Source organism: Protopterus annectens, chromosome 15.part0 (genome assembly GCF_019279795.1).
Source record: "Protopterus annectens isolate FY-2018-M chromosome 15.part0, PAN1.0, whole genome shotgun sequence".
Classification (NCBI taxonomy): Eukaryota; Metazoa; Chordata; order Ceratodontiformes; family Protopteridae; genus Protopterus; species Protopterus annectens.
Genome location: NC_056749.1, coordinates 717,498,820 through 717,521,753, shown reverse-complemented (window position 1 = coordinate 717,521,753; position 22,934 = coordinate 717,498,820). Strand labels below are relative to the sequence as shown.

The 22,934-nt window shown below is 44.2% G+C and overlaps 1 protein-coding gene across 2 annotated transcripts in view; it reads right to left on the bottom strand.

The window, feature by feature from the left end:
• HPRT1 (hypoxanthine phosphoribosyltransferase 1) overlaps positions 1–22,934 on the bottom strand; it is a 701,758-nt gene that overhangs the window by 224,296 nt on the left and 454,528 nt on the right. For both annotated transcript variants that reach the window (XM_044057582.1, XM_044057580.1), the window contains exon 4: positions 22,185–22,250. In XM_044057582.1, coding sequence (XP_043913517.1) covers positions 22,185–22,250 — 66 coding nt within the window. The remainder of the gene's footprint in view (positions 1–22,184; positions 22,251–22,934) is intronic.

Here is a 22,934-nt window from a genome sequence, read left to right as displayed (position 1 = left end):
TATCTCTGGAGTCCCCCATTTGTTCCTAAAGAGGTTGAAAATATTTGGTTCCAGTTTCCATTCGTGTGGATCCATGAGATTTCTGCTCAAGTCATCTGCCAGTGAATTTAGCTTGCCTGGCAGGAATTGAGCTTGTAGGTGCACTTGGTAGCTCAAGGCTGTGTTCCATAGAGCCATGGCTAGTCTGCAGAGAGGGTATGAGTGGGTTCCCCCCTGCTTGCTTATGTACCACATAACTGTGGTGTTGTCTGTCTATCAATAATTGTCCTGGAAAGATGTGGTCCTTGAAGGCTGTCAGGGAATTCTGTACAGCTAACATTTCTTTTTGGTTGATATGCAAGTGCATTTGACTCTGGTTTCATTCACCCTGAATGCACTGCCCTGCCAAGTGAACCCCCCCCCCCAATGCATAGTCTGATGCGTCTGTAGTCAGGGTTTGGGTGGCAGTGGGGAAGATTGAAAGGGAGCCCCTTGTTGAGGTGGCAGGCCTCTTGCCCACCAAAGGAACTCTGTCTTTATACAAGGAATGATAGGAATCACTGGATTCCAGGTCCTGAGAATGTTGACACCATAGACTTTTTGGATAATATTGTAGTTTCCTCATATGCAGTCTTGCGTATGGAATTAGTAGAATGCAAGAGGCCATGAACCCAAAGGCTTGCAAAATGTTCCTTGCAGACAGCTGGGTCTTTGTGGCTAGTAGTTTGAAGTAGGCTGTCAAATAAACTTGTTTCTCTGGCGTGAGGTAAGCCATCTGGGAAGTTGTATTCCTGGGAGCAAGCTTGAACACAATCTGCTAACAGGGTACTAGATGAGCTTTATTTTCATTTATGGTGTACCCCAGCGAGGTTAGAAGTTTCTTCCAAATGCCAAATGTTTTAATAGCAAGTCCTGGCTTTCTGCCTGAATCAGACAATCATCCAAGTATGGGTATATATGAATATTTCTCTGCCTGCAAAATGCAATGGCTGGAGCTGGACACTGCGAATACCCTGGGCGCAGTAGAGAAGCCAAAGGGAAGTACAGAGAACTGATAGTGCATGGAGCCTGCCCTGAAGCATAGGTATTTTCTGCAAGATTCCCTTACTGGAATGTGTAGGTAAGCTTCCTTTAAGTCTAAGGTTGCCAACCAGGCATCTTTGCTTAGCATAGGAAGCAGCTGTTGAAGTGTTAGTATTTTGAATTTTGGGATTACAAGAAAGGTATTTAGAACAGAGAGTTCCAGAATAGGATGCCAAGAGCGGTCTTTTCTGTGTACCATGAAAAGTCTTGAATAAAAACTTTGTCCCCTTTGTTCTGCTGGGACAGGTTGAATAGCCCTGATACTTAGAAGAGAGAGAACCTGCTGTTGGGCCTCCGCCCACTGATTTGGGGGTAGGTCTGGCCAACCGTTTGGGGTTGGTAGGGTGTGGAAGTGGAATCTGTATCCTTGGGAAACTGTATTAAAAACCCCATTTGTTCTGGGTAATTAGTTCCCAGTTTTTTGCATGCAGAGCGAGTTTTCCTCCTAAGGGGGCAAGCAGCTGAACAGGGCTTGGAAGGGTTAAGGTTAAGTCATTGTGCCATTTTTCCACAGGGGGGTGGGCTTACTACTCCCTGCTTTGGAAGTGGGAGCCCCCTACTGCTTAGGCCTGTGTGTAGCCTGAGACTGTAACCTAGGTGGTCTGCTGTTCCTGGGTTTGGACTGAAGGTCTGGAAGAGACTAGAAAGGACCAGTTCTTTGAAGGCCAATGCCTACTAAATCTGGGAGGCTGTATTTGTAGGAAATCTAACAGTTTTCATAGATTTAGCTTTTTCCTCTAGCTTTTTGAGGACTTCTGCTTTGTTGCCAAACAGACTGTCTTGGTTTAAGGGAGCATCCAATTATTTAGCTTTAACATGATCTGGCAAGTTTTGCTCCTTAAGCCAAGCATGCCTTCTAAGTACAGACCCAGTGACAGCAGCCTTGCAAGATGCTACTAAAGTGTCACAACCACATTGTAAAGTATGTTTACCAACTTGTTCTGCAGAATGCATTAAATCCTGTAATTCTTTGTGTTCAGAATAGTCAGGAATAAATATCATTTTCTGTTTAAGCAGTCCCATAATATGCTGCTGGTACTTTAACATATGAAACTGGCAATTTAAAGCCCTAATGGCCAAAGTAGCAGAAGTGTATACCATCTTACCCCCATCTGTCCAAAGCTCTGGAATCTCTATCAGAAGGGGTAGGATTTTTGGCAGCAGTAGCCTTAATGCCTTTTGGTCCTTGGGAAATGGTCTCTGGATCCGCAGCAGGATTCTTGAAGAGGAACTTGAGAGAGTCGGGTACTCTAATACCGGTCAGGTTTTCTGGGAGCTGGAGGTAAAGTGCTTGGGGAAAGGCTAGATTCCAAAAAAGCATCATCTACAATGTCCAGAACAAGAGGGATAGCTAAAGGCCTATGTTAAGGAAGGATTAAGAATTCCCTAAGCCTCTTTTTGGAGTTAGAGTAATCCTGACTTTCCCAGCAGAAATGCTCCCTAAGAGTGTGCAATGTTTCACTAAAAGAAAAATCTTCTGGAGGGGAAGGAAGCAGAGGGAATGGAATCTTCTGCATCAGAATCCTCATAGGTAGACAAGGGCAAATCCTGGTAATCAGAAGAAACAGAAATATCAGATTCCTGATCAGAAAAATCAGAAGGAAAATCAGTTCTACGTCTCTTAGAGGGGGAAGGCTGGCTTCCCCTAATTAAGGTAATAAGGTCTTCAGCCATTCTAAGCATTTGTTTTTTAGGCATATGGGCCTGCGCATGAGGTTTGGATGTTGGTTTTCTAAGCGTGGTGCGAGTTTTAGACCTGGATGAAGAAGATGGCGGTTTAAAATGCAAGTCTGTAGGCCTGCATACACCCTCAGAAACCAGTGCCTGCACAGCGGCTCCGGACCCATCCAAGGTAGAGACATCATCAGGTTCCATAGTCTAAGCATCTCGCGGCATACCGGACTCCGAATGGGTCTTAGTAGAGGCCTGCGAATCTGAAATAGTGGGCATCCCGGGGCTGCAAAAGAGCCTCACTGAGTACCGGCGGACTGGCGACTAGCTTAACAGAAGTACCCTCTGCAGTTTTGGACCTGAGGTCTCCGTCTTTATCCTTACATTTTTTCGGAATATCGGTAGTCGGATGGCTTAATGAAGCCATTTCAGAGTACAGATACAGAGTACCAGAATAATTTGCTGCAAAGATAGCCCGACAATGAATAATTTGGGGGTTGAACAAGGCACAAAACTGACAGCAAGGGACATCGTGGTCTGGGCCTAACCAAGGAATGCAGTACAAATGAAAATCTTTATGAGGTATTTGCTTTCCACAGGTATGACAATAGTTAACTTTTACTGACATCGGTTAGAGCAAAGAAAAGGATCCCCAATGAGGTACTTAGCTTTTTTTGAAGACTTCAGTTCTGAAACTCTAAAATGAAAATTTCAGGAGTCGGCCGACCGGCACTTGCTAAAGTAGAGTTGTGTACACTTACAATAAATGTAGATGTTAGAGTGTATTCACTATTGCAGTCATTACATTTGGGTAATCTGCTGGCAGGTTGCCCTCAGTCGGCCTGATTAAAGTCTTGGGTCCTGCTTCGGTTGCTGTCCCTTCTTCCATGACGTCAGGTCATCAGGGGTATAAAACATGCAGCTGACGCCAATACATCAGTTTTTCTTGCCCCAGATGTCAGGTGCCCCCCAAATGGGGAGCCAAATATTTAAGTAATTAAAAACACAAAAATATACCTCCAAACAAAAACAAATACACCAAAAAGGCTTTTAAGCATAGTAAAGGTATGAAGAGGCATAGTAAGAGAAAAAACAGGGGGTTGGAGGGAGAGTAACCAGGGCTGCAACAGTGAATACACTAACATCTACATTTATGGTTAAGTGTACACAACTGTTCTATGTTCTTCATGTTTCACTGTTGCAGTCATTACATTTGGGTAGATTCCTAAAGCTATGGTTGGGAAGATGGATTTATACAGTATTAGTACCAGCTATAAGGCCCTGCAGGACAGCAGAGGCAAAGCCAGCTCTGGACTTAGAGAAGAAAGGTAAATGGTAATGTTTGGTGAACGTATGAACAGAGCTCCAGGTAGCAGCTTCTAGAATGTCTCTGGTAGGAACACCTCTGAGAAAGGCTGTAGAAGTAGATGCAGCCCTGGTGGAATGAGATCTGATCCCCTGGGGGATAGTTTTACCATGGTGCATATAGCAGAAATGAATGCAATGGCTTATCCATTTGGAAATAGTCTGCTTTGAAATAGCCTTTCCCCTCTGCCCCTGCAGCAAATGCCACCAGTAGTAGTTCAGATTTTCTTTGAGATTTTGTCCTGTTTAAGTAAAATTTAAGTTGCCTGTGTACAGCCAATGAATGTAGAATCCGTCCCCCCCTTGTTCTGTGGATTGGGAAAGAAAGTTGGCAAATGAATGGTCTGATGAGCCACACTAGATACCACCTTACGCATGAAGGATGGATTGGTCCTGAGAGACACCCTGTTCGCATGAAAAATGAAAGGCTCCACTGCCATAAGAGCTTGTAATTCGGAAATCCTTCTAGCTGAAGTGACAGCTAAAAGGAAAGCTGTTTTCCAAGAGAAAAATGTTAAGTCTGCAGTAGCAGCTGGCTCGAAAGGAGGGAGAGTGAGTTTCTCCAATACAAAATTGAGGTCCCAGGGCAAGGGTTGGAGCTCTCCTGGGTGGTCTTAAGTTTTGGCCCCTCTGAGATACTGCTTTAGCAGAGGATGAGAGAAGAGGGGAGGTTCTGTGTAGTAATGAGCTGAAATGGCTGAGGTATGGATTTTTATGGAGGAAAAGGACAGGCCTTTGTGAAGCATCTCAGTTAAATATTGTAAAATCTGAGGAATATTGGGGACTGTTACACTTATCCCTTGTGATTGATTCCAGGCACAGAATCTTTTCCATTTGTCAGCATAAGATTTTCTAGTACTAGGCCTTCTTGCCTCCAAAATGTCATCCATCACAGGTTTGCAGAGAGATGCCAAGGGTGAGTTTAAGTGATTAGCCACGATGCAAAATTCAAAGTTTGGAGCAGAGTGTGCAGAATTTGGTTCTGCTGAGACAGTAAGTAAGGTGTCTGAGGCAGGTGCCACGGGTGGAAGGTGTGACACTGGGCAGGAGTGGGTACCAGTGTTGGCGAGGCCAGTCTGGAGCAATCAAAATCATTTTTGGCTTGTCCTGTTTGACGTTTAGTAGAACTTTGGAGATCAGAAGGGGAAAGGCATAGACTGATAATTTCTGACTGTCTGGAAAAACCTAACATCATTTTCTGTTTAAGCAGTCCCATGATATGATGCTGGTATTTAAGCATATGAAATTGACAGTTTAAAGCCCTGATTGCCAAGGTTGCAGAAGTGTAAACCTTCTTACCCCATCTATCCAGCGTCCTGGAATCTCTATCAGAAGGGGAAGGATTTTTAGCAGTAGAGGCCTTAATGCCCTTGAGACCCTGAGAAATGGTTTCAGGATCTGCAATAGGATTTTTGAAAAGGAATTTGTGGGAGTCAGGAACCCTGCAGTATCTGTCTGGCTTAGAAGGAGCCGGAAACAGAGAGTCAGGAGCCATACTAGATTCTGAAAAAACATCATCAACAATGTCTAGGACAGGAGGTATAGCCAAAGACCTATGTTGAGGAAGTAGAAGAAAATACCTAAGTCTCTGTTTTGATTCAGAGAAATCCTGACTTTCCCAGTGGAAATGTTCCCGTAAGGTATGTAAAGTTTCCCTAAAAAAAAAAAATCCTCAGGAGGAGAAGCAAAAGGAATGGAATCTTCTGCATCAGAGTCCTCATAAGTAGGTATAGACAAATCCTGTTCATTAGAAGAGTCAGAAGAAATAGAATCCTGTTCAGAAGATTCATAATCAATTTCTTGCCTAGGCCTCTTGGGGGGGGGGGGGGTTGGCTACACCTGATCAGAGTAATTAAATCTTCAGCCATTTTGATCATTTGTTTTTTTTAGGCATAGAGGCCTGCACATGTGGCCCAGGTGTCGGTTTTTTTTAGACACAGATTTAGATTTTGGCCTTAGTTTTGAAGATGGCGTCGGTCTAATATACAAATCTGTAGGCCTGAAAACACCCTCAGAAGCCGGTGCCTGCACAGCGGCTTTGGACCCATCTAAGGTAAAGACATCCGCGGGTTCCATAATTGAAGCATCTCGCGGCACACCGGACTCTGAATGGGTCTCAGTAGAGGCCTGCGACTTAGGACAAACAAAATCAGTTTTGGACCACGACAGCCTGCCTCTGTCTTTTTCTTTGCGTTTTTTTAGGTATTCTGGTACTCGGACTGCTAACAGACTACATTTCTGGATAATTAAAGCATGATCCAAAATATTTAGAAGCAAAAATATACTGACGTTTAATAGTGTGTTGATTAAATTTAGCACAAAACAGACAGCAAGGTACTTTGTGGTCAGGGCCTAGGCAAGGAATACAGTACAAATGGAAATCCTTATAAGGTATTTGCTTCCCGCAAGTAATGCAATTATTAACTTTTACCGACATCAGTAAAGAGCAAGAAAAAGTTTCCCCAACGGGGTACTTAGCTTTTTAGTTGAAGACTTCGGTTCTGAAACTCGAAAAAGTACAGTTTTGTACCTACCATAAATGTAGATGTTCGAGGATCCACATTGCTGCAGTTCTAACCATTGGGTAGTCCGCTGTCCAGTCGGCCCGAATACCAAAGTATATGGCTGACGTCGGTCAAGGCGCATTAGACTGATGTCAGGACGTCAGGGTACTAATGCGCATGACCGACGTCATATCCTCAGTCTTTTCTTGCCCCAGATGTCAGAAGACCCTAAAAAGACAAGGCCCAACCCAAAAACACCAAAAGCCCTGCACCAAACATATATACAATATATACAATAATATATATTAACTCACACCACCACCCCTAAACAAAGAGGGAAGGAGGGAGGGTAAATTGGACTGCAGCAATGTGGATCCTCGAACATCTACATTTATGGTAGGTACAAAACTGTACTATGTTCTTCATTCCACATTGCTGCAGTCCTAACCATTGGGTAGAATCCCAAAGCAGAGGTAAGGGAGGCTGGCAAATCATAAGGAAGCAGGAGCTGTCAACATGCCTTGCAAAATAGCTGTGGCAAAACCAGCCCTAGATTTAGAGTAGAGAGGAAGGTGGTAATGCTTAGAGAAAGTATGCACTGAACTCCAAGTAGCTGCCTCCAAAATATCCTTAGTTGCCACCCCTTAGAAATGCTGTTGAAGTGGCAGTAGCCCTAGTGGAATGAGGTCTAATCCCAGCTGGAATTTCCTTGCCATGATGGGAATAACAAAATGAAATGCAAAACCCAATCCACTTAGAAATAGTTTGCTTAGACACAGGCTTGCCCTGAGAACTCAAAGCAAAAGAAACAAACAACTGCTGAGACTGCCTGAAATCCTTAGTCCTGCTTAAATAATAACGTAACTGCCTATGTACATCTAAAGTGTGTAAAATCTTTCCCCCTTATTTTGGGGATCTGCATAGAAAGTAGGCAAATGAATAGTTTGGTTTAAAGCCACACTAGAAACCACCTTAGGCATAAAGGAAGGATTAGTACGTAATGATACCCTATCCTTATGGAAAATCAAAAAGGGCTCTACTGCCATAAAGGCCTGCAACTCAGAAACCCTTCTTGCAGAAGTAATAGCCAACAAAAAAGCAGTCTTCCATGACAAGTATTTCAATTCAGCAGTAGCCGCAGGCTCAAAAGGTTGTAGAGTAAGTTTCTCCAACACAAAATTGAGATCCCAAGCAGGAGTAGGAGCTCTACGTGGGGGTCTTATATTCTTTGCCCCTCTAAGAAATTGCTTGAACAAAGGATGCGAAAACAATGGTGGGTCACAATCATAGTGAGCTGAAATTGCTGCAGCATGAATCTTGATGGAAGAGAAAGACAAACCTTTGTCCAGTAACTCAGTAAGATATTGAAGAGCCACACTCAAATTTGGCTCAGTAATCTCCAAATTGTTTGCTGCACTCCAAAACAAAAATCTCTTCCATTTTTCTCCGTACACTTTCCTTGTACTAGGTCTTCTGGCTTCCATAATCACATTTAAAACTTGCTGAGGAAGCTGAGACCTGCTGTCTTTCAAAACAGAATATGCCAGGCTGTTAGATGTAGAGAGTGAAGCTTGACATTGAGCAGATGACCGTCCCTCTGAGACAACAGGTGTGGAATCAAGGGTAAAGGCCATGGAGGCTTCCTTACCAGACTCCTCAGTAATGGGTACCAGTACTGCCGAGGCCAATCTGGAGCTATTAAAATCATCCTTGGCTTGTCTTGTCTGACCTTTAGAAGCACCTTTGGAAGAAGAGGCAGAGGTGGAAAGGCATACACATGAAGATTTTTCCAACTGAAAGAAAGAGCATCCACTTTCCAAGCTGTGTGATGAAATCCTTTCGTGCAAAACTTTGGCAGCTGGTGGTTTAGTGGAGAAGCGAACAGATCTATGTCTGGAGTTCCCTATGACACTGTCAATGTTTGAAATACATGAAGATCCAGTTTCCACTCGTGGGGATCCATGATTTGTCTGCTTAATACATCTGCTAAGGAGTTCTGTGCTCCGGCAGAAACCTTGCCTGAAGAGTTAGTTGCAGACTGAGCGCAGTCTCCCATAAAATCATTGCTTGTCTGCACAATGGGTAAGAATGTGTTCCCCCTTGTTTGTTGATGTACCACATGACAGTTGTGTTGTCTGTTAGAATCAACACCTGCCCTGGAAGAAGTAACTCCTTGAAAGCAATTAATGCAAACTGAACTGCTAACATCTCTTTCATGTTGATATGTAGATGCTGTAGTCTGGCAGGCCACTTGTCTTGTATCCACTTTCCATTTAGATGAGCTCCCCAAGCAACATCTGAGGCATCTGTCGTTAGAATCTGACTTGCCTCTGGCCGGGTCACAGAGAGTCCCTTGTTTAGGTGACATTCCTGAGCCCACCACAAAAATTCCTTTTGAATGCAAGGTATTATTTGAATGACAGTGTCCAAATCCTGGCAGTGCTGTGTCCACAGATTTTGAGATACCATTGTAGCTTCCTCATATGCAGTTTGGCATTGGGAAGCACCAGAATACAAGATGCCATGAACCCTAAGGCTTGAAGGACTGTCCTTGCAGTCAGCCCGGACTGAAGAGATAGATGATGGAAGTAACTGGAAAGATTCTTTTGTTTGTCCGGGGTTAAAAAGGCCATCTGGGCTGCTGTATTCAGTCTCACACCCAGAAAGCACATGTCTTGAGAGGGTACTAGACTGGACTTTATTTCGCTCACAGAATACCCTAGGCATCTTAGCACTGCTATGACATATTCCAGATGCTGTAGAAGATCTTCCTTTTCTTGAGCCAGAATCAGGCAGTCGTCCAAGTAAGGACAGATTTGGATTCCTTTTAGCCTGAAGTAAGCTATCACTGGAGCCAGAACCTTTGTGAATACTCTGGGCAGTAGATAAGCCAAAGGGCAATGCAGAGAACTGATAATGAGAATTTCCAGCTCGAAACGCAGATACTTCCTGCATCTTAGTCTTATTGGCACATGAAGGTAAGCTTCCTTGAGATCTAAAGTTACCATCCAGTGATCTTTGCCCAGCAGAGGTAAAAGCTGTTGTAACGTCAACATTTTGAACTTGGGAATGTCCAGATAAGTGTTGAGGATAGATAAATCCAAAATTGGTCTCCACGTGTTCCCCTTCTTTGGTACTAGGAACAGGCGAGAATAAAATCCTAGGCCCCTTTCTGGTGCAGGAACTGGCTGAATGGCCCCTATTTGGAGTAACAAAGAAATTTGCTTGTGAGCCTCTTTCCTTTGTGGAGGAGGAACGTCTGGCATGCCTTTGAAAGTGGGCAAGGTATGGAAATAAAACCTGTAACCGTGGTGAATGATATCCAAAACCCATCTGTCTTGAGTAATTAAATCCCAATTTTCTTTGAAAAGAGACAGTCTTCCTCCCAAAGGGGCTGCCAGTCGAGAATGCTCTGGCAGCTGAAAAGGCAGGTCATTGGGTCTGTTTACGAAAGGACTGACCCCTGCCCTCACCAGAAGTCTGAGCAGGAGAACTCCCTGTTCTACGCCTAAAAGAACCTTGAGCTCTGCCCCTACCACGTCTAGACCTACCCCTAGACTGGGAATCATACGCAGGATATGTCCATCCCTTAGTAGGCCAATTTCTGCTAAACTTTGGAGGCTGCACCTGCAAAAAATCTTTGACAGTCTGCATAGATTTAGCCTTGTCCTCCATTTTCTTTAAAACTGCTTCCACAGGCGAACCAAACACATCAGACTGTAAAGGAGCATCCAAAATCCTTGTTTTAACATGCTCAGCTAAATTCTGATCCCTCAACCAAGCGTGCCTGCGAAGAACAGAACCAGTGGCAGCCACCCTCGAGGAGGCCTGCACAGCATCAAAACCACATTGCAAAGAATGCTTACCCACTTGTTCAGACACATGAACTAAATCTAGCAACTCTTTACACTCAATACCTTCCGCCAGAGCATCCACCTTAGATTTCAATTGTGAAAGGAGATAATTCTGATATTTTAGCATGTGAAACTGACAATTCAACGCCCTCATGGCTAAAGTGGAAGAAGTATACACTTTCTTACCCCATCTATCCAAAGCCCTTGCCTCTTTATCAGAAGGAACAGGATTTTTAACAACAGAGGCCTTAACACCTTTAGGCCCCTGAGAAACAATTTCTGGGTCTGCCCTGGGACTCTTAAAAGATACTTATGAGCTTCAGGCACCCTATAGTACCTATCAGGTTTAACAGGGGCAGGAGGCAAAGAATCAGGATTCAGGGAAGCCTCTGCAAAAACATCTTCCACCACATTCAACACAGGAGGTATAGCTAAGGGCCTATGCTGGGGTAAAACAAGAATTCTCTAAGCCTCTTCCTGGAATCAGAGAAATCTTGGCCTTCCCATTTAAAATGCTCCCTCATGGAATGCAGAGTCTCTGAAAATGAAAAATCCTCAGGAGGAGAAGCTGAAGGAGTGGAATCATCCACATCAGAATCAGAATAATGAGGAAACTCCTGCAAGTCTTCAGCCGAAGACTCAGAAGCCTCTGAACACTGTTCAAAACTCTCAAACTCAGGCTCCACCCTAGGCCTCTTATCAGGAGGGGGCATAGAACCTCTAATCATAGTAATCAAATCCTCTGCCATTTTAAGCATATGTTTCTTAGGCACAGAACCTGAAGTGCTAGGAGAAGCCCCCACTGAAGCTAAACTTGGCCTACCTCTCAAGGAAGTCTTGGAAACAGAAGGAGAGGCTCTAACTGCCTTAGGAAGAGAGGGAAGAACAGCTACCTGAGAAATCCCATCAGCCTGGCCTACCTCCTGAGAGGGCACATCCTGTAACAGTAAAGTCTCTGCCTGAGACTCCACAGAAACTCCTGGCAAAACCTCTGGCTCCACTGAGCCTTCTAAAGAACCGACGTCCGGGACTGCCGGTTCTTCAACCCTAGGCTTTGCTGCTTTGTCCTTGCGCTTTTTGGACGAAGCAGGCGTCGGAGCATCCGACGGCATTTTATAATTACAACGCTTCCCAAACACTAACCTGGCACAGTCTAACCTTCTCTTAATAGTGCGTTTGTTAAATCTAGCACAAGAGCGGCATCCAACAACGTCGTGCTCAGGCCCTAAACAAGGTATACACAAAGTATGGTAATCCCTATGAGGTATCTGTTTCCCACAAGAAATACAGTTATTCACTTTTTCTGACATCCGGTTAAATACTGAGGCAAGAAAAAAAACCAAAATGTTCCCAACGGGTACTTAGCCAACTTTGATTCGGTCTGAAACTCCGACTTCAGAAAATTTCAGAACGCCAACCTGCACTCGCAAAACTGCTTCTGCATCGGACCATGCGGCAAAAAAGACTGGGGATATGACGTCGGTCATGCGCATTAGTACCCTGACGTCCTGACATCAGTCTAATGCGCCTTGACCGACGTCAGCCATATACTTTGGTATTCGGGCCGACTGGACAGCGGACTACCCAATGGTTAGGACTGCAGCAATGTGGAATGAAGAACATCCGAAATTTCAGGCATCGGCTGACCGGCACTTGCGAACTGCTTCTGCTTCGGGCACCGCTTGGCAAGAAAGACTGATGTAATGGCGTCGGCTGCATGTTTTATACCCCTGACGACCTGACGTCATGGAAGAAGGGACAGCAACCGACGCAGGACCCAAGACTTTGTTAATCAAGCCGACTGAGGGCAACCTGCCAGCAGATTACCCAAATGTAATGACTGCAACAGTGAAACACGAAGAACATCTTCTTCTGCTTCGGGCACCGCATGGCAAGAAAGACTGATGTAATGGCACCGGCTGCATGTTTTATACCCCCGACAACCTGATGTCATGGAAGAAGAGACTGCATCCGACGCAGGAATCCAATACTCTGGTATTCAGGCCGGCTGAGAGCTACCTGCAGGCAGATGAGCCAAATGTGATGACTGCAACAGTGAAACACGAAGATCATCATCCACTTGTTCCAACAAAAATATATCACTCATCCTGGAACTAGTCTTAGAAAAGGAAATCTCCTCTAATGGAGCTGGAGAGGACAAATTTCCCTCTGAATCAATCTTTGGTTTGAAAATCAGACAGAGTCTCTGTTAAGTGTCGGACATATTTTCCTCAGAAATATATTGATTTAGTTGTCTCCTGCTATAGATTTCTGCTTTCCAGGACAGAAAGTTTGCAGTAAGCTCCAGGCTAAGGTAAGAACATCCTCCTTATGAACAATGTCTTTGAATGAGCAATGTCTTAACTGCTTCTTTTTTTTCTAGGGACATCCTTGAAGGAGACCGACAGATACTTTATCCCAGGCAACAGGTCTCTTTTCCGGGTCTCTCTCAGAAGAACCTCGTGGAGAAACTCACAAACCCAGAAAATTGCTTCTGCCATGCAAGGATTAGACAATGGAACAGCCACAGAAGTCGTGGCTAACCCTTGGGCCATGGTGGTGGAAGAGACTATATCAGGGGAATTCACAGAAAACAGTGAGTGGTCCAAGGAACAACAAATGGCCACTGCAGAGTCACTCACTAGTAGCAGATGTACTATCTGAACCCACTGTATAGAGAACAGTTGCTATTCTGCTCTCTTAAGGTATAGTGGGAAAAGAAACAGCAGAACTGGTGTAGGAATCCATGCTGTAGTCGAGAAAGAAACTCAACTGCAGGTAAATGCTGCTGGGAAGAGTCGGTCGGAAGGTACATTGTATGACAAGTGCTCACAAGCAGTACACAAATTTACACTTCCCAACACAGTCCCTCAAAATTGAGAAGTAAAATGGCAAGTAGTGCACAAAATGAGTTTGAGAACTCAAGTCTTATTCACAGAAAGTGTAGAGAGAGAAAACAAAAAATAAAGGTAAGTGATCATGAAGTGTACAAAAGCACCAAACATACAATACATTTCTACCCTGAAATCAACTTCCCTATGTTTGACTATAACACCTTCAAGCAAAATGTTTCAAGCAGTAAATTATGCACCAACACTTTCCAGTTTTTAAATCCTTACACTTCAGATAAAATTTTTTAAAGTAAATACATTTTTCTCACAAAACAGCCCCAGACAAGAAAATTCCGATACGAGTAAAATTACTGATATAATAAAAATGCATCAAAATATTTAAAAAGGCAATATTTTTCTGTGTGGAAGGGCTCCCCTTTGGGGACTTACCTGCCAGAAATGTAGCCTATAATCAACTGCTGCATCAGAGATGCTTTCCCTTGAGGCAGCAAGAAAGTACTGAAGTTGTCTACACTCTGACTGCTGATTTCCCTCCAAGGGGCTAGACAATCAGAAATCAGATTACAAGTGTGAGGAGGAGACTGAGCTTTCTGAAGACTGGTCAGTTGCTGCATCCTGGCCAGAATTAAACCTAAATAGATAAAGGACACTGCAGCAGTGAGAATGATTATCATCAATTCCCAGGTTCAATTCTCGGCTGAGTTACTATCTCTGCAAAGTCTGCATGTCCTACCTGTGTTCAGTTGGGTTTCCTCCAGATGCTCAGTTTTCCTCCCACATTCCAAAGACATGCAGTAGTTGGAATGGACTAAATTGGTTGGTTTTCCCCCAAATCTGTAACCACACCGGCAGGGAGTGAATGGGCTGCAACTAAAGGGGGGGGGATGACTAGTAACACATGGGGAGACAAAAAGCAAGAGGAAAAAAAAAAAAATCAACCACCAATAAAACTAATCGTGAGAAAAAGTTTTCTGCTTGCCATAACTTTCCACCTGTATTGTCAAATTTTTTATTTCTCCTCACATATGGATTCGGATCTGACTCTGCTGTTACTAAGCTCGTGGTAACCAAAAAGCTATCAGATACCTCCCTTTACCCACAATGCACTTCCCCCTATTACCTCAGATCTTGTTTGCTAGCATTATCTCCAGGAAAGAAAGGTACAAAGAAAATTTGTATATGAGATGACAGTAAGGAGACCATTTCTGGAGTATGGAGAAAGCCACTCAAACCAGTAGACCCGTAACGAGCAGTGTACTCCAGGGATTGGTCTTGGGGTCTCTGTTGCTTGGGATATGCTTTTCTGAGGTGCAGGCCAAAACCAGTAGGCTATGGCTGACCAAGTTTGCAGATGACTGCAAGCTCAGCGCAGTCATCAATTCCCCTGGTGATGTGGACATCCTACAAGGGGGTCTCATCCAAACAAATGACTGGTGCCAGAAACATGGCATCAAACTGAATGCCAAAAAATGCATAATCATACCCTTTGGGGAGAATGACACCCCCACAAATGATCACATTAATAACAAGGTCCTAAGCATGCAATCAATCGTGAGGGACCACCATATTGCCTCCATTGTATGGAAAGCTTTCTACATGGCCCACCTCATTAGTAAGGGTATCTTACCCAGGGACAAGGAGGTCATAACATCTCTGTATTCTTCCCTTACAAGTCCCATTTATTGAGTACAATGCCCCTTTTGCATGTACCACACAAAGCACATGCAACAGCTGGAGAGACCACAGATGTTCCTCATTAGGAAGATCCAAGGCCTCAAACATCTACCCTACACAGATCAACTAAAAGCCCTGTCCCTCTACTCAGTCTCATTCAGACTCCTCAGAGGTGATCTCCATCTGGCATACAAAGCAATCTTAGACCCCACCTTGATGGGATTGCTGCACATCCAGAAGTCAAGCTCCACTCGAGTAACCCGCATGCACCATCTCAACCTGGTGTGTGACATCAACAGGAATTGTTGGTGGGCACATTCGTGTTCCAGAGACACCCCCCCCCTTGTGGAACAGACTATCTCCATGTCAAGCAGAGTACCTCATTAACCCTTCTTAAGTGCAACCTGGATAACTGGATGGGGAACAGAAAATACACCCCTGATATTCTACCTGTGTCCCTGCTGGATAGGGGCATCTGGTGCTGACTTGTGGGATCATGGGCTAAATTCTTGGCTAGGCTTATAAGGGCCTCAGGGCCAATAGCCTAGTAACTTCCTATGATCCAAAAAGGTGGCATAAATCATGCTTCCCACTCTACCACAAAACCAAGGTAGGGGGCTTGGAGGGAGGGGTTCAGAGGAGAAATGAAAAATCGACAATACAGATGGAATGTTATGGTAAGTACATAACTTCCTTATCTGATACTGTCAAGTTTTCATTTTGTCCTCATACATGGGACAAAGTCTTCAGCTACCTTCATCCCTGATGGACTCACGGAAGAATACTCTTCAGAACCATTAAACCAAAGGAGGGTCTTCCCCTGGACACCAAATCCAATTTGTAATGAGTGATAAAGGTATGGTCAGTTGTCCAACTGGCCACTGCACAGATTACATTCATAGAAGCATTACTCTGAAAAACATCTGAAGTTGCCATTGTTCTAGTTGTATGAGGCCAAACCGGTTTAGGAAGAGCTACACCTTGTTTCTGGTAGATAAATGTAATGCAATCAGATAACCATTTCGCCAGAGTAACCACGGATACTAGTTGTCCCTTTCTAGGACCTGAAAAAGAAAAGAAAAATTGATCGACCTTTCTAAACTCTTGTCCTGTGTAGATAAAAGCGTAATTGCCTATGAACATCCAATAAATGCAGTACGTATTCTCCTTTATTAATGAAGTTAGGGAAAAAACGGGTAAATTAATGGTTCAACTGATGTTGGTCTCAGAAACTACTTTAGGTAAAATGGAAGGGTTGGTATGTAAGGAAACTGCCTTTATGAAAATCAGGTATGGAGGCAACGAGAATAAGGCCTGAATTTTTGATACTCTTCTAGCCAAAGTGATTGCAACTAAGAAAATGGTGTTCCAAGACAAAAATGTGATGTTGCATGATGCTGCAGGTTCAAAGGGGGTTTAAAAATAAAACATAGTACCAAATTAAGGTCCCAAGGAGGATAAAGATCTTTGTGGGGTCACCTTAGCAATAAAATCCCCTTCAAGGTGGTTTTGTAAAGCTTGTGTGAGATTAGAGACAAATTACCATCCCCAATGTGAAAAACGGAGATATGCCAACTGTACTTTGATAGTAGAGGCCGGAGCTCCACTTTCAAAAATAGGGTCTATATTAGATAATCAAACTTTCAAAAGTTTGACTGTCATATGGTTGACACCATATGATTAAATTTTTGAAAGTTCAAACATTTTAACGGAGATCTCCATACAGCACGGAATGGGAAGATTTCCCTTTTCTGCAATGTATTGCATTCTCGGAGTTAGTATAAAGAGCGGGGGTTGTGGGGGTGCAAACATTCAGGTAGGTTGTGCAGGTTCTTTTTTATTAGTATATTTGAACTTTTAAAAGTTCGATCATATGGGGTCGACCATATGGCAGTCAAACTTTTGAAAGTTCGATTATCTAATATAGACCCCAAAAATATGAGCTAAGAATTCTAGAACAGAGTGAAGAGGAGCACTATAAGGGAATAAATCACTTTATTGCGATCAGATTACAAATCTCCTCCATTTGCTCTTGTACAACTTTTGAGTGGATTGTTTATGGGATGACATCAAAATATAATGTACATGAGAGCAGATCATAGGGTTGTCTAGCTATAAATGGAATTGGAGGAACCAAGCAGTCAGCTTGAGGTTGGACAGATTGGGACAAGTCATTTTCTGTAGGTTGTAAAAGAAAGTCTGGAGTAGGTTTCAGATTCCATGTTTTTTCCCAAAGGTGAGGCCAAAGAAAGGAGAACCAGACTTGTTGAGGCTAGAAGGCAGCAATGACTGTTCTCTTCAACCAGTTTGCTTTTTGGGGGAATTTGGGAACAAGGCTGTTGAGGGAATTGCGTACAGGAGACCGGGAGGCCAATGGTGAGTGACAGCATCCCTTGGGGACTCCCCAGTTGGGGGCATCAGGGCAAAGTAGCTGATGCATTTGTTGTTCAGGGGGAATGCAAAGAGGTTGCAGCAGGGTTGGCCCCATTTGCGGAAAATTTTCTCTGTTACTTCTTGGTTGAGGGACCACTTGTGAGGCATAATAATATATCTGCTCAACCCTGTCAGCAATCACGTTGGACTTTTCTGGAATGTGCTTTGCTATAAGAAATATGATGGATGAGGTTGCCCACTGCCACACTCTGAGCACTTCTTGATACGGGGGGGGGGGGGACGGGGACGGGGGGGGGGGTATGATCTGGTTCCTCCTTGCTTATGTACCACACCACTGACATGTTATCAGACTGGATTTCCACTGTCCTCAGAGGAAAAGCAACCTGAAAAGCCTGCAACGCTGGAAGCAATGTCCTCATGCACACAGTTGTGTCAATTGGTGTTGTTGGAAGACCAGATGCCTTGAATAGTCTTCCCTAGATAATGTAGCCCCCACCCTATCTGGGAAGTGTCAGTTATCACCGTGGCCTGAGGATGAGGGGGGAAAAAAGGGTTGACCTTACATTACCTGATCGGAACTAATCCACCATGGTAAAGCTGTCCTGCAGGAATCTGTAATTCTTATCAGATAAGACATTGGTTTATGGATAACCAACCACTGTATTGCCAGAAGCCACTGTAGTATTCTCATGTGGAATCTTGCCAGTGGTACCAAGACTATAGCAACTGACATTAATCCTAAACCTTGTAAGACAAGAAGGGCGGCTATCCTCTTGTTTCGAAAGTAACATACGTGTCTGGTGTCTGATCATCAGTACTCTGGATTGTGGTAATCTTGCAATCATCTGTTTTGTGTCCAAAATTGCTCCTACGAATTCTGGAACTTGAAAAGATTTTAAGTCAGATTTTTTGTAATTTATTGTTGTCTAGATCTGCACAGATTTGGATAACCAAATTCCTTGCTCGAATAAGAAGATGCCTGGTTGGGGGCAGAAAGGAGCCAATTGATTAAGTAGAGAAACACCCGGAATCCTTGTCGTCTCAAGTGAGCTACGACCACTGCCATGGACTTGGTGAACACCCTGGAAGCTGTGTTGAGGCCAAAGGGCAGGGCTCTGAACTGGAAATGACTGGAACCAAGCCGGAAGCGCAAAAACCTTCTGGCCCACCTGTCCATTTTTATGTGGAAGTACGCATCCTGAAGGTCTGTGGAGTACATCCAATTTCCTGTTCCAACAAAGGAAGTATGGACTGTACTGTGACCATTCGGAACTTGTGACATCAGACTTGTTTAATCTGCTGAGATCCAGAATTGGTCTCCAGTCCCCTGTTTTCTTTGGAACTAAAAGGAACCTTCAGTAAGTTCCGAATCCTCTTTAGTCTGTGGGGACCTCTTGGATGACTTGTCCAGTAGTTTTTGAATTTGAATAACTGCTTGCTCCCTTTGACTTGGTGGAACATCTGGGATTTTTCTGTTGGGAGGAGGATCTTGGTTGAATGAAATCAGATATCCTCTGCACCCATAAATCATTATTAGTTTGGCTCTCCAGTTTAGTGACAGTCAACACCCGACTGCCTCCACAGGTGGACAATCGGGCTTCCGTTCTGGAGCATTAGAAGGGTCTCTCAAAGAACAGTTCTTTAGATCTTTGGCTCTGCGGGCCTCCTCTGTGGTACGGGCGGTGTCTTACTGAATTGTTTCTGCCTCTGGGGGGGAACTCTCTCTCTCTCTACATGTGTCTAAGAACCTTGTAATTTTTTGAATTACATTTTGCAAACCCCCCCCCCCGACCCTTAGGGTAAGGTCTCTTGGGGGGGGGGGGGACATATGCCCATGGCAGAAAGGATCTTACCCTCCTTCTCATACCTGGATAGAGAATCTTTAACCATGGGGCCAAAAGGAACATTCCATCAAATGGAGCGTTGACAAAAGAAGACTTTAAAGGCTCAAAGTCTCAGAGGCACATCCAGACATGCCTTCTCATTGATATGCAAGAACCTACCACTCTACTCATTCCCTCAGCTGCATGAGCGATAAGTCGCATGGAAGAGTTAGCTATAGAATGTAGGGTTGCCAACTGTGAAGCTTTCAACCTAACTTCCTCAGCTACGGCTCCATCAACAGTATCTCATAAGTCCTTGATAGGATCCCTTTGTAATCCAGTAAAGTGGGAAAGGTAATTCAGCAATCGCAAAGCAAAGGTCGCTGAAGAAGAAACACTCTTCCCGCATCTATCCATTGTTCTGGAATCCTTTTTCAGAGGGATAGTGAACATTTTTCCTATAGTCCCCTTCTTTGTAGCTGCCACCACCACCATGGCATCTACTGGAACCCCTTTTGTCCAAAAAGCTTTGTTGGCTGGAGCTATAATAATCTTGCTTGGTGTCCAGGGAGTTGGCTCAATGGAGTCTGGGCTTTCCCATGCCCACCGAGAAATCAATTCTACGAGCTCGTCGGTGGGCTTAGTGACCCAGCAGTTAGGACGGTCGGGAACCAAAGGCCAATAGGTACACAGACTCCTCAGGAGAAAGATTATTGGACTGCCAACCACCTCTCTGTTTTAAAATATCAAGATGCCTCCAAAGCAGACATCTTCAGGAAGTGACTGTGGGGATCCTTCTCCCTCATCGAGGTCAGGGTCTTCTGTGATTTACTCCTCAGTGGAGTCCAGATGTTTCCTCTTACAGGTCCCCTTCCGAGGGACCTCAGTGGGATACTCGGAGGTATCAGAAGAGGCAGGGATACCCTGGACAGGTATCCTGTGGCTTTAGTTCCCACTGTCTGTCCCTGTGGAACATCTGGGGCAGAAGAGGGGAGCAGGGGTGGGACATAGGACTGAGGATCAGAGGGGGGAGGGGACTTCCTAGTTGCAGTGGCAGCTATGGCCCTCTCCACAGCCCTGAAAGCAGACTGCTCCTGAGCGGGAAAGGAGTCCATCTCCAACAAGCTATGCCTGTGGGAAGAGGACCCCTCCAGCCCTGAAGATAGCCTGCCCAGGGATGAAGCTGACACGGAGATCACCTGAGCAGAAACCCTGAGACGCAGAGACGGTTCAGAAGGTCTGGGAGTCTACCACACTCTAGGTCCACCAGGTTCACTACGGTTCTAGGAGCTCTTCAGCTCTGAGGAGGAGGAAGAACTCAGAGCAAGTGTTTGATCTGACTAAAAGGATATCTTCAGATCCGAACAAGAAGTCGCAGGGTGAAATGGATCCAAGGGCTCTGAAACTAGAGTCAAAGTTGGAGGAGGAGGAACCAAAGAGGGGGTGGAAGGCTTGGACACCTGTAAGAACCATTGGGGTCAAAGCAGACAGGAACTTAGTAATCCCCTGCACCCACAAAATGTTCTGTACCATCTGTTCCACATCATCTTCTGTAATGCTCCTGCTAGAACGGGAAGATGACGCAGATGGAGATCATTGTCTGTTTAGGAAGGCAGATGGAACTCTCAGTGGCACTGGATCCACCAAAGGGGAGTATAGAGTCCTTGCCAGTGAAAGTACTGGTCTGAAAGGACTGGATATTGGATCAAAGCACCAACAGCTCTGACCTATCCGGATCACAGAAGCTCGGTGCTGGAGGAGATGCATCCAAGGATGAATCACTCGAAGCCGAAGGTTCTGAACATGTCATGGAAATTGCAGCTTTGATCTCAGCTCAGAGGGATCACATGGAGCCAAGGAAGGTCTCGCTTCTTCCTTCTATCTCCCAGACTTAGAGGCAGAAGAAGCTGGGCTCAACTGAGGTGACCTACGTTTTACTGTACATTTAGGGGGAAACACCAGAAATGGCTTCACTAAAGGCAGAAGGCAATAAACCCCTAAGGATAAGTTTATTCTTCCGTTCAACCACAGCCTGGCTGTTGAAGGAAGGAGATATCGCACAGTCTTCCTGAAGATGATGTGGACCCAAGCATTAAACACAAAGAGTGCTAGTCACTGTAAGGCATCTTGTGACTGCACTTGGTACACCTTTTGAAGCCCGGGGGCTTATCTTGTTTCTTGGCCAGGATGAAAGTACAGAAGGCCAGGAGCACAAAGGTTCTAACTGAAAGGGCCACACACACACACGCACGCCCACACAAGTATGAGGGGAAAAATACAAACAGACAAAAAAAAATCTTTCTCTAAAGTGTTAGGGTACAAGAAAAGGATGAGAGCTACTAAGAATAGTGGCATAGATACAGCTAGGGTATAAGGAAGGGAATAGAAGGGAAAAGTAACCCAATAAAAAGAAAAATGGTTACTGTAAAGGAAAGATTTAGATGCACCAAAAGAGAGACAGAAATACAATCCTGCTATAGACAAAGGAGAACCCTAGAAAAGTTTGGAAGAATATAAAACTGTAATATCACCTGAAAAGATCCAAGAGCTAATGGTAGACCACGTCTTTCGCGAAGCGGCAAATGAGATCTGGGGTAACAGGGAGAGGTGCATTATGGGCAAGGGGGTATCCAAGAGCTTTTTGGTTGAAACAAGCTTAGTGACTGCAGAATCGGATCCAAACCCATATGCGAGAACGAAGAGAAAAATTGACAATATCAGATGTATTCTTCTACAAAGCAACATTCTGCAATGGATACAACACTGGTGACAGAATGCAGTTTTACCACGACTTTTGGGTAACTTCACTCTAGCAAATCCCCATTGGGCACCTTGCTCTACCAAGCTAATTGCATTCTTGTTAAAATCCACCATACCCTGCCACATTTTACAACTGAAAATACTATGAAAGACAACACTAAACATGGTGTCATATTTGTATCAGCAAATATAACTGGCACAAACTGCATTAATTCTGATACATACCTTGCCAGCCAGTGAAGAAAGATCATCTCCACCAATCACTTTTATATCTCCCGTTGACTGATCATTCTGTAATGAAATATTACATTAAGCATTCAAGTCTCAATCCATCTCAACAGTGATGTTTAACAGACTGACTACAGACAAAGGACAATGTATTTTACAAATTTAAAATCCGCAAGAGTTTTGTTACTCAAATATTTAAGTTCCTCTGGATCAGCGGTACATCAAACAAACATGTAAAGAGCTGAAACTTAGGCAGTACAGCTTTCAGCCAAGTAAACTAATCAAAGGGAAAGGTACCAGACACTGGTAGTGGATGATGTGAGTGAAATCAACAAAGCAAATACGTTCAGTAAGTTGGACCTTATGTCACAGTACCACCAGCCTGAACTTCACCCTAGAGGCAAAAGCACTATAAACTTCTTAACTCATACAGGCTTAATGAGGAATAAAGATATATATGGCAAAAGTGTGCAGATGAAATAAAGTACTTACCATAAAGTTCCATCTGTGTTGTCCATTATTCTTCCACAAAATTATAAACAAAAAGGTAGGAGGTTGGAAGAAGAATGAAAACAGGCAACACCGATGGAATGTTATGGTGAGTACTGATGTTTTCAATTTTCACTCATTCCTCAACATGTGGGACAGAGTCCGCAGCTACCTGAATCCCGGGTGGACTCTAAGAAAGGATGCTCCAGAGTACTGTTGGGCCACAGGCTGCTCTTAACCCTAGAGACCAGATAAAGT